Raw genomic sequence first — 12,442 nt, forward strand, 5'->3', positions numbered from 1 at the left:
TGATATGATCAGAAGGTCTGAGACCACTTTCCTCGACAGGTAATGAAAAATACAGATGCTTAGGATATGCTTAAAGGGATAGTTCACCCTAGAATGATATTTCGCTCATTATCTACTCACCCTCATGTTGACTAAGGGCTGGGAGAAGTTTCAGAGTCCTCCGTCCCTTCTCTGAGTTACAGGGGGTCTCGGCATAGCAGTGCATGTCCATATAACGGTTGCAAAGGGACACCGGAGCTCTTCGTAAAAAAACACACACAAAAAAACATCCAAATACCTCCATGATGCTCGTATGTAATGTCCGTCTTGTGCTGAAGCCCCAAATTGCGTAATTGTCCCGAAAAAAATTAAATAAGTCTATATTTTAAGCTTGTTTGTAGCGGAAGCTTCTCGAAGCTCCTCTTCCTGGTCCGTCCAAATCTCGCGTGATTCGCAGTAACCGCACTGACGCATACTGACGCCGGCGCAAATCACGCGAGATTTGGACGAACCAGGAAGAGGAGCTTCGAGAAGCTTCCGCTACAAACAAGCTTAAAATATAGACTTATTTAATTTTTTTCTGGACAATTACGCAATTTGGGGCGTCAGCACAAGACGGACATTACATACGAGCATCATGGAGGTATTTGGATGTTTTTTTGTGTGTGTTTTTTTACGAAGAGCTCCGGTGTCCCTTTGCAACCGTTATATGGACATGCACTGCTACGCCGAGACCCCCTGTAACTCAGAGAAGCCACGGAGGACTCTGAAACTTCTTCCAGCCCTTAGTCAACATGAGGGTGAGTAGATAATGAGCGAAATATCATTCTAGGGTGAACTATCCCTTTAATATCCAGATGTGACATATTGGATTTTTAGTAACATATGCAGAAACATCCCTCCTGCTATAGGGACATATCTTATAAGACATTTCTAGGGTGGACAAAGTGTGATGGAAGTGTACAGAAATAGTTTGGGATTTCAAACATCTTGTTTCATGTTTATTTCCTCTAACAGGTGAGTTTGACTAACAATGAGGCTTGCTAACATCCTGTCTAACTGTGTGTTTAATTTGTGTTTCTTGACTTGCCTGACTTCCCTACAGTGACATTGCGCTGTACCCAGATCCCCAGCAGTTGGTGAGTGCAGCGTGTTGTTATTTCCAACACTGATGGGCAAAATGCTGGAATAAATTATCCTTTTAAAAGCTTCTGGCTGGGGCACCTTGAAGGAGCTGCAAGGCCTTGACAGATTTACTTCCTTTGTGTCGGGCTGAGGGCTTCCACAGGCCGCGGTTGAGACTCAGCTTCGTGATTAAATAAAGTGTAACAGGTGAGTCAAGAATTCACGGTGCAACCATTTCTTTCCTTCCGTTTCAGCTCATTATAAACAAAATAGAGCACATCCCAACTTTCCTGATTGGAGCTGCAGTAGGTGTTACTTAGTAACAGTTGAAAGCCTTAGGGTTTCCCAAGGCAGGGAGTGGCCCTATTGCCAGTAAACACAACAGTAATCCTGCAGGTTGACTGACTGGCTCACTGGATAAAGAATGAAAATGAAGGAGGAAGACCCGCGGAGAGGAAGCAATTAGTGTTCACTCTAAGGTATACAGGGCCTAGGAATAGTTGTAGTTGATGTAGTGTTAAAAAGGGGGTAAACACCAACCCCCGGCTGGGTGATCAGCCTTATGCAAACAACTGTCAAAAGAAAAGTCAATTAGCTGATAATTAATTCATCCTGAAATCAAGCTGATGCTCCTTAAAATACAGTGAAGTTAAAGTAACAGACGTTTTAGAAAAAAAAAAGAAAACACTCAGCTTTTCTTTTTAAAGAGCAATATAAATTTCATTTTTCTAACAGCACGGTCTGGGATGTGTGCCTAACTGTAGCCTTGCTCTGTCAGAAGTATAAAAATATGTCTTCCAACAACTACAGAGCTTCCCCTTCTCATGCGATGTAGTAACAGAAACGTTAAAACAAGACACTGCAGCTCATATGTTTCACAAGTCTCCATACTTTCGTGACAAAGTAGGTCACGGCAGCATCTTACAACACAACCCATCTAAGCCTTTTTTTTTTTCTGCCACCTGTACGGTTAAAGGTGCATTAACTGATTAAATACCTGCAGACATGGAGCAACACCAACACTCACTGGAGTCATGTTTGTGGTCAGCGGTTGAGAGCGATTTCCCATAATTCTCTGCTCACAAGTTTTTTAAGCTTTTTTTTTTGAAGCTGCCATAAAAACCAAACAATTAGCTGAAAGATGTTGAAACCCTTTGCGAACCGAGGGGAACTGTAAAGTGGGTTGCTAATTCTCTGTGGGTTGTTCACTTTGTATGACACATTGAGCACTGTCATGTGATCTGTTTTCAATTTGGAAAAATATCTGTCAGTCTGATTTAAAGTTCAGGTTGTTTGACATGGAGTTGCATGAGGTACTTCTAGGTCGCACTGTATCGGGACCAGAGTGCTGCCGGCTCAGTGACACAGCAGGAGCCGTGCATGGGAACAGAAAAAACACATAAAAAATGAAATACAAAACATATCAGTTGAAGTGTCTTTATTCAAAACACCCCTTTGCGCTGGAGCTACAGTTTGTGAATCTTTAAACAACCGCATTCAAGCACAACTACACTCAGCAGATCATCTTAGTTGAGCATAATCATGCTCAAATCAAGCATCAACCTGGAAGATGGAGCAAAAACTGAATAAAAACAGGTTTAGTCTCTACAGCTAATTTCCTGCTTCATGACTGTAACTCCCTCGTTTAAATGTCACCAAGCCTTTAGTTTCTTGATAATTGATGGTGTGCTGCTTTGAGTGACAGGTGTGTGAGTGTATGCTTGGCAAAAACCAATGTACACTGAAGTCAGGGTTCCACACACACACTCATGCTTTTTAACCATTTTTGCATTAGCAGGGAGTTTGTCAGAGTCAGGTACTGACAGGATGGTGGAACCTACAGCTGACGGCACACAGCTTTACTCACAGTAGGTCAATGGTTCACATACTGTACTGTAGTCCCCAAATAAATGGTTTAATGGCAGGATGAAGTGGAAACAATGCAAATAGACTAAATCCGAACTTCAACTGGTATCAAACGGCTAAAACCTGATTTTGCTGATGACTGTCCACTGCAGCTCATCAGCTTTTGCAACGGTGAATCCACTGCAGGTAATGAACTGACTATAGGAGACAGGATGAATGTAACACTTTTTGTCTCAGCTCCTAGAACTTCAGTGTTCATGTTACGGCTCTTAAATTATGACACAAAGTCCCCTCATGTGTCCACTACAAATAGCCACGCCTTAAACTTCTGAAACTGTATCACAGAATTCATTATTTGATGTCAAACGCAAGGAGTGCCATTGTTACAACCTGCCCAACTACCAAGGTAAGTTGTAAAAACTAACAACTGAGACCACCAAGAAAATATGCATCCATGTAAGTTTATTGTGCATGTTCCAACACTAAAGCATCTTCCTATGGTTCAGTATGAACAAAAAGAACTCATCAATGATGGCTAAATGAAGAACAGTGTCAGTGGTGTGGATCCTAACATTAGAAAGCTGTCTTAAAGAACATATCTGATTATACCAATGAATGGTGAACATGTATGAATGTAAACCTTCAGCAGGAGGTTGGAAGCAGCTCATAATGCATGTAATTCCAGGAAAGATAAACAACAAAGATATAAGGGGTTACAACCATCCTCACCCCTGTCAGCCATTGTTTGACCAGCTGTATCAGTATGGTGGTTTGAAATGAACAACGATGAAATGACTCACATTTTACCTAAGAACCTGCTCTTCAATCTTATTCAAGTTACCTAATTCAAACTTCAGTGGTATCAGAACTTATCCAAATATAGTCTTCGTCTAAAAGATTAGTTTCTTACTGTATGTTCACACCAAAAGCTTCCAAAGAGGCAAAATTGCCCGATCGATGCGCTCAGACAAGTCAGCTTCCAAAGCGGCAAAATATTGGAAGCATGGCTGACGACAGTTGGCACTTTGGTCGCCAAGCTCTCATTGAAAATGAATGACTTCCGGAGTTTTTGAAGCTTTGGTTTTTGGTTACCCCTCCCTTATTGGTGTAAGAGATGCTGCTACAACCATCCCTGGTCTCCCTGACAATGACCTCACACAACCCCAAATCATATAACCCAAACTAAGGCTTGATTAAGTTTATACATCTAAAATGACATGGTTAACATTCAGATGGGACCGTTGTTGTCTGTCGTCGTCTTAACCCTAGGCCTTGTTCATCCTAACAGATGGTACTGTATGATGCTAACACGCTCTGCTAGTCGGTGGTTTGTGCAACCACAAGACGTCACTTGTCTAGACTAGATGCACACAGTTAGAGGCATTTGAACAAACAACCAGTGCTATTGTTCTGTGCATATTGAGCTTCCAACAAGAAGTCTGTTTTGGTAAAGTGTACTGTAAATGTATATATGCAAACTGTTTCCTTATCTTGGTGCAAAGCTTAGCTAACGTTTTCGGAACCTGTAAACTGTCATCCACAAGCATGGAGGTCAAGCTCGAATCAATCCTCTCACCTGATCGCTGGTTTGATGGCACATTTCCACAGTTGTCTTATATCTTTATTACGACACAGTGCTGGTAGCCTATGTGTGTTAGTTTGGCCGTCAGTGGAGTTAGAGCCCAACAGAAAGAGGCATCTTGATGCAGGCAACGGTGACAGTCAATATGCATATCATTAATATGTGATGCTGAGAAAATAGAGGGACAACGGATAAACATGAACCTCACAACGGCTCCAACTGGCAGAATCAGTTAATCTGACAAATAATCGCTGGAAATGAAACACTGCTGTAAAAATATGTTCCTTGGAAGAGCTGAATGTTCAGACTCTTCTCGTAGTCACTTCATATTTTTTTGCACAAATGGCCACAATATCTTTGACAAATCCCCTCCTCCTCCTCCTCCTCCTTCTCCTCCATTCTCTGTGAAAACCATGTAATTCTCTGTCTATCTCACGCCGTGTCCAGCCGTGTGACTCATGTCTCTCATGTTTACGCTACGGCGGTGCATCACCTAGTCGTGATGATGAGGTCTTTGCTGTAAGCCACAGCTGAACACCCCATATCCACCCTGCTGGCATGGCTTCAGTGTTTTCATTCCATATGATAGGAGTCACACCACATTCCTGTTACAACTTCTCTGTGGCGCATAAAAATCTCCCCTCGAAACCGCAGAGCCATGTGTTTTGAATTTTCCCTCTGTTTGTTCCCATTTACAGCATCTCTCTCTGTTTTTTTCTACTTCTCTTATTTTTCCTCTCTCTCTCTTTCTCACACACATACACATGCACACACACGAACGCTGAACATTCGCTATCTTCATGTTGATAGGCCCATTTAGTCCTCATGAAAGCATTCCATTTAGGTGCATTTGAGGTTATGGTTGTCAATGACAACCGGCTGTCAGAGAGTGGCACCCTCTGTCAGTGTTGGGGGTTTCCAGAGGAGCTTATACAGCACACAGAGCAGCCATTGATGGAGCCCGCTTTATGGACTCAGACCCACCAAAAGCAATGGTGTGTGACAAAAGACAGCGAGGAGAGTTGATAGTTTGATTCTTTGACACAGTGAGCTTAAATCACGAGGCTGTGACGCTCTATAGGAAGAATCGCCCCACCGGATAATTAGCCTCATTTAATTTCAATATAATGCGCTGTTTAGTTTAATATGTTGGGAGAGACTTGGGAGGTTGCGGCAGCAAAAAGTAGCTAATACCATTGACATGGAAAACGCAGACGAACAAAAAGTAAAAATTAATATCCCAATTAAAACAACAGTAATCTATAAAACAACTAAATATAGATATGTGAACATGGTAAGTAACTGGATGGTGAGCAGCTACCATTTAACCCATTCATATTGCAGAAGCTTTGCAGAAACAGAACCAGAGTCTGAATGAAACTCCTGCTACCACTTGTTCCTCTGGTGGCAGCACCAAAGAACTTCTGTGGTGGAATCTGCAGCGCTGAGCGTCTCTCACTGGTCAAACCCAGACCTGAAAAGTTTAGTGTGGAAACGGAAAAATGTTCATTCCTGCATTTAAACTGTATAGTTTCTAAATTAGCAACTTGATTTAAAGAAAAAGCAACAGAGGATCCTAAAGCGTAAATTACAATGGATGTAGCCTCCGAGGAGCAATGCTGGTTGATGGCAGGCATACGCTCACCCAGTTGTTACTCACTCCATTATAAAATTGATAAAAAAGTGAGCAATATAAAATTTCACCCTCCAAAACTGTTTTTGTACCAGGCTGTAAACATGTTTACATGGGAGTCTATGGGAACTGGCTCATTTTTTGATCCAGGATGTGCAGATTTTGGGAGCCTACTTCCATGTTGCCTTCATTTTTCAGAGGTTGCACCATGCTGAGGGCGTGTTATCAAAACAACATTTTGTGTACAGCCGATGTGGAGGTTGGGATGTGCAGTAATTCATCTTCACCTTTTTTAACCACAACCACAATCTATCTGTGACCTTAACCAAGGGCTTGACCTCCCCTATGCTGACCAGACTGTACCATGACCACAGTTTATTGTCCATGGCTACAGTCGCTCCCTAATGTGCACTCTAGACATGTGTAGACATTAACTGATGCAGTGGTTCTCAGAGCTGGGTTCAGGGACCCCCAGGGGTGCTTAAGAGGAATTAACATCACGTCAATGAACATGCTTAAGCTACCTAAACATAATGTTGCTGGTATTTTATAACCTATGCCAGTATTTTTTTTTTTACCACTGGATATTTTTACATAAAAAACTTTTATGCTGACAGAATTTCAGTTTGTACCAAAATTTGTTTTCTAATTGTGGAGAAGGCTTTGAAACAGGATTTACTGTATGTATAATACACAAAGTAAAAAAACAAACACAAAACAAAATACTGAATACATTTTAAAAAATGTATAAGAAAAAAATGTGGCAGAACGCCTTAGAGAGGTGCTTATCTAATGCCAAAGGCTCTTGGAGGAAATAATCAGTACACATGTGGATTCACTCCTTGTTATTTGCAGCTGTACACTGTGCATTACTTATGGATTACTACATTAGAAAATGCAGAAATGTTAACCAAAGGTCAGTATAAATTATAAATATTATAAATCAAGGTCTCGGTCTATGCAGCTACAGGCTGTTCTCATTAATCTAATCTACACAGAAATATCATGGATAACCTTTGTTAAGGTTTAAAAATGAAAAGTGTAGGTTCCTGCCTTTGGTGTGGGACAGTCACGCAGAAATTCAAACAATGAAACTTGAAGAGGCTTTGTATTATAAATTGATTTGATGCACGATCTATAGCTAATTAGCCATTAAGAATAAACACTACGCAAGGATAGGCAATAAAGTTGACTCTTATCTTAAATAGCGGAACCCAACCGCATCTGTCACATGTGAAACCACGTCCTTAAATGTGTGTGCGTGAATGACTGGCTTCAGAAACTGTATTGTCGAGAGTGTAACCCCCACCATACACACTCACACACACATACACGCACGCACGCACGCGCGCACGCACGCCCCCTCCTCCTCCTCCTCTTCTCCCCCCCCTCCTCCTCCTCAGGAAACCTGTTCTGGAGGGAGTGACTTGATCCAGGCGGCGTCCAATTATATGGAAGCAGCACTTATTCCACTTTATTTCAGGCTACAGTTAAGTGGCTTGAAGCCTTCAGAGACACACGGTCTCGTAGTATGAGGGCAGGGAGACGGTACCCATGTGACATGTGAGCAGAAAGCTACAGACAAAGGTAGAAAAGATCTACTACAGCGAGAGAAGCGTCTGGCGGCGTTCAGGGGAGACGCAGAGGATGCTCCACGGCAGATCCACGAGGGGCTTTTTTTTTTCTCGTCTGGAAATTCACGGCTTCATATAAATGATTCATTAGAGCTTGTTTCTATTTCTATGGGAGTAATTGCGCTCGCTGTGAGTTTCAGCTGAAGCAGATCTGTAGAAAGACGCTCGTAAAAAAAAAAGAAAAAAGAACTGGATCCAGAGCCTGGAGGAGAGGGAAAAAAAAATCTAAAGTCAATTAATTTTGAGAGAGGTGTGAGGGGGGAGAGAGTTTGATAAGCGTCGCTTTTGAACCTGCACTGGACCTCGTCTGTCAAAAGGATCAACTGTTGCTGCAGCCGGAGCGGCACAGAGACATTCTCCAAGTGTGTCTGGCTTTTTCATAATGGATGTTTGACCGTCACTTGGTCCTGCATGCAGCCACACAGCCGGTGTTGTGCAATTAACATGGAAGAGAGACTGATACTGTTGTTGATGCCTCGGATACACCTTCATCTGTCCTGATGTGAAGCCACATTGTTGCACTGAGGAGAATGATAATACCCCACACCGCTGCCGGCGTTTTCATACTGGTTGATCACCTCTCTGTGTGAAACTAAACAATCCGATTGTGTTTTCTTTGTACAAAGAGACCAGTTTGGTCATCTGAACTCCCTGGCACACATCAACATTGACAAGCTTTATTTTTTATTTTATTTTTTTTTATCTTCGTTAAAGTGACCTTGCCCGGTTTTGACATCTGTTCAGCGGGAGATCATCATCATCATGCTGATGATGATGGAGAACAGCGGTATGGATGCGCATCAGGTTGATATCGATTCGGAATTTGAGCCTCACAGCCGGTCGCGGTCTTGCACCTGGCCGCTGCCGCCGTGTCCGGAGGATTTCCCCGGGGGAGAAGAGGCGAGCCGGGGTCTGGCCCTGGCATCGGTCAAAGTGGAGCAGTACAACGTGCCCGCGTGCCGGGCCGAGAGACAAGGAGGCGCGCCGGCGGAGATCAAGCATCCAGCCGGCGCCCCGGCCCCGGTCGTGGCCGCTCCTGCCTGCATGTCCGGGGCTGCGCTCGACGTCGCCGGCCAGCTGCGCAAAGCCAAGTCCTCCCGGCGGAACGCGTGGGGGAACCTGTCGTATGCAGACCTCATCACCCGTGCCATCGAGAGCACCCCGGAGAAGAGACTCACCCTGTCCCAGATTTATGACTGGATGGTTCGCTTTGTTCCTTATTTCAAGGATAAAGGCGACAGCAACAGTTCAGCCGGATGGAAGGTAGGCCACATGAAAGAATTTCCCTAACACCACATGGTGAAGCTACACTTATATTTAGCCTCAGCCCATGTCTGCAGCATAAACTCCTTTTCTGCATATTTGAAAGCCACATAATTGACCCTTGGTTCCAACAATTTATGTCAGTGGCGTGTCCCCGTGTCACTCCAGAGTACAGTGTGTGTGGAAAGGGGCGGTGAGCATGGTTGGAGAAGGGTTCACTGGGTTCATCGTATTTAGGGACTGCAGCCTGTGCATATAGAAGAAGCCGCACGGAGTCAAAGTGCCTCCTCTCCACACGGTTCCCTTTGGAGAGGCAGTTCGCGCGCGTTGTGACGCATTCGCAAAGTGTCTGGTTTCAAAGCTTGTGTTTCTCTCGGTGTTATCGGGTCACACCGGGGACAAAGTGTGCCTCCGGTCCCGATTTGCAGCTCCTCGGCTGGAGCGTCACCCCATGCCGCCGGTTGGGTGTTCGGGGATAAAGCGTATGGAGCCACCCCGCCCCTCTGCTCTCCATTGTGCGCACGTTGAATTACGCACAGTCTGTGCGAAAGCATGGCACAAGGCGTGGGGTTTAAAAGGACAATAACAAGAGATGATGACATGGGATGTCACAGCAAACAGATGTAACTGCAGATTATCCCTTAAATTTAAATTAATATGAGGTTAATCTAATAGATTGGTTGCTGTAATCTACTTAAATTTACCACCCATTCTGCGTGAGGATTAATGCTCTATTGTTTCCAAACCCTACACTGAAGAACCACCTCACTATCATTTTTTTTTGTTTAACAGTTTTAAAGTTTTTCTCCCATGTGACCCATTTTTTGAGCGTTTTATCAAACAAGTATTCTAGTTTAGGCATTTCAACATGAACGCTACACTAACACTGTGTTCAAATAGCTGGCAAATCTCCCCTCTGGTCTCCTGGCGTTAAGTGTTCCATCACACACATCAATCAAGACTGTCCAAACTGGGCCCTGAGTCATAACTGAACACACTTAGAGCTTCAATAAATGACACTTGAACAAGATTGTTTTAGGAAAGAGAAGAGAGAGTCAGAGAGAAAATAACATCTGGCTTGCTGTGTGTCCAGAGAGACACTACTACAATTAATGGGGATTTCTACAACAGATAGTCCAACAGAGCAGGAGTAGCCTCAATAACTCCCTTCTTGTTAAATTTGACAGCAGGCTTTAACATTTACTGGCTTTGCTTCAGCTGGGGGGACACATCATTAAACATGACAATAATCTTAAAGATGGCTAGGGAGCATGTTAAAAGAAAAGAAAAAGACACTCGAGCAATTCAGTATTTTGCTTCCATAAAGTCGGCAGATTCACTAGAGTCACGTTAAATAAGAGAGAGAGAGTGGTTGAATTAAAGCAGCAGAGAGAGTCTTTCTCCTCTGTATGGATCGAGCTCCGCTAGCGCCACATTTCCCATCATGCAGCTCAATAATGTCTGTCATCAGACACCCATGCCAGCCTCTTTCAAACTCCACATCACAGTTTGTAATTAAGGCCTTCTGTTCATTTTTTTTTAATATCTCAAACCCAAGCTGAAATAACCCAGATGACATAACTGTGACATCATCAGGGTCATCTGTTTTTAAAGAAGCATCCCCCCAGGGGGACAAAAGACCCCCCCTCACATACCCCCAATTTATTCTCCTTTGTATGTTGCTAGTGGATGATAGGTTACAGCCCAGAAGAACAGGAAACATAAGTTGCAGTGGTTTGGGGGTGATGGACACTGAGCCTTTCAATGTCATTAAATCCTTACAGAATATTTTGAGAGGTGCCTTTGTCTCCATCCTTCTCTGTCTCTCACACAAGGTTTTTATTCAAGGCTTCCTCTCGCCCCGACATCTCATTTGGCTCCGTCCCAGCCTCCAGTTGAGCAGTATTACGACACAGATTAATCTCAATAAAATCACCATCTGATTTAGGTCTGAGCGGAGCGGCAACAAACCTCTGTCCGGTCTTTATGGTATGGTAGGGTTTTTTAAAATTGGATTTAAAGCAGGGTTTAACATCCTGGGGCCTTGTTTGTGTGTGTGCTGCCCAAAGGATGCCCAGCGTGATGCCTGCTTCCATTCCAGCTCTGTGTGGTGGAGGTTGTTGTTTTTTTTTTTTTCTCCCCGGATTGGCCAGTGTGGCAAGGAAGCTGATTGGTTCCAAGTCGAGGTGGAAAACAACTTGATTCAATCATAATAACACTGCTCAAAAAAAAAAAAAAAAAAGCGCACACACATGTTGAACTGTAATGTTTGGCAGCGATTTTAATGAGATTTGAAACACAGAGGTCCCGAAACACGTACAATTACATATAGTATACTGTATACCTCGTGCATTCCAGCACAGCACAGAGGAGGGGTGTGCGTGTGTTTGCGGAGTGGGGGTGGGTGGAGGGTGGGAGGGGGGGGGGGTTGTATATGGATGGATGGGATAAGTGGGAGGGAAATAAGATCCAGTCAGAGTCCTGCTATTAAAAGCAGTCTTTAAGAACTGTTGTGTAATCCTGTCTGAGAGCTGCTGCTCAATTCAGCCGCCGGGCTCTTTGTCTTCATCTGGGCCAGCAGCTTCTCCTGCCTCTTAATACCACACACATACACATACACATACACATACACATACACATACACATACACATACACATACACATACACATAAACTGCACTGTACACACTGGTGAGGTGTCTCTCACTTGTCTAAGTGTCAAGTGCTGAGGCTACAATGGTGGATTGGATTTCTTTCTCATGTTCACACACTCACAAACACACACTGGTAGTGTATGGATTTCTGTAATTGTGGTCTCTTTCATACACATACACATACCCATACACACACACACACACACACGCGCGCTCACACAGTGTTGCTTAAGCTCCTGGCAGCAGGGTCACCATCATGTCTATGTATGGATTTCTCTGACTGTGGTTCAGTAATTGCGGTCAAGTGTTTTGGCCATGTTTGTTATTGCATCTGAGGTGGGAGGCTGTGTTTGGTCATATGAAGTAATGAAGTGAGTTCAGTTCTGTAGGTGGTCACACACACACACGCATACACACTCATGCACACACACTGTTATATTCATTTCACAAGTGGCTGTGCGTGGGAATGGATGTGCTGAGCTGTGGCCGGTACATCTGCAGGCTGTGCTGTTACTGTACGCACATCCAGCAGCAGGCAGGCAGGTATAGGAGCTCAGCGACTCTACAGTACCTGAAGGCTCCAACAAGGTGCATTGTGGGTGTAAGACTGCTCCAATCAGACCTGCAGAATAATCAGCCCGTGGCCAACGAGCAGCGGTATACGGACGGAGATCAATTACAAAGTCACTCCTTCCTTTTTTTTTGTG

General features: G+C 43.8%; 1 protein-coding gene across 1 annotated transcript in view; it reads left to right on the forward strand.

Moving 5' to 3' along the window:
• Positions 1-7,703: 7,703 nt before the first annotated feature.
• The window catches only part of foxo6b (forkhead box O6 b), a 45,437-nt gene continuing 40,698 nt past the window's right edge, over positions 7,704-12,442 (forward strand). The window contains exon 1 of the mRNA XM_085792274.1: positions 7,704-9,082. Coding sequence (XP_085648400.1) covers positions 8,582-9,082 — 501 coding nt within the window. The 5' untranslated portion in view covers positions 7,704-8,581. The remainder of the gene's footprint in view (positions 9,083-12,442) is intronic.

Source organism: Trachurus japonicus, chromosome 11 (genome assembly GCF_045865225.1).
Source record: "Trachurus japonicus isolate A0001 chromosome 11, Traja_1.0".
Lineage (NCBI taxonomy): Eukaryota > Metazoa > Chordata > Actinopteri > Carangiformes > Carangidae > Trachurus > Trachurus japonicus.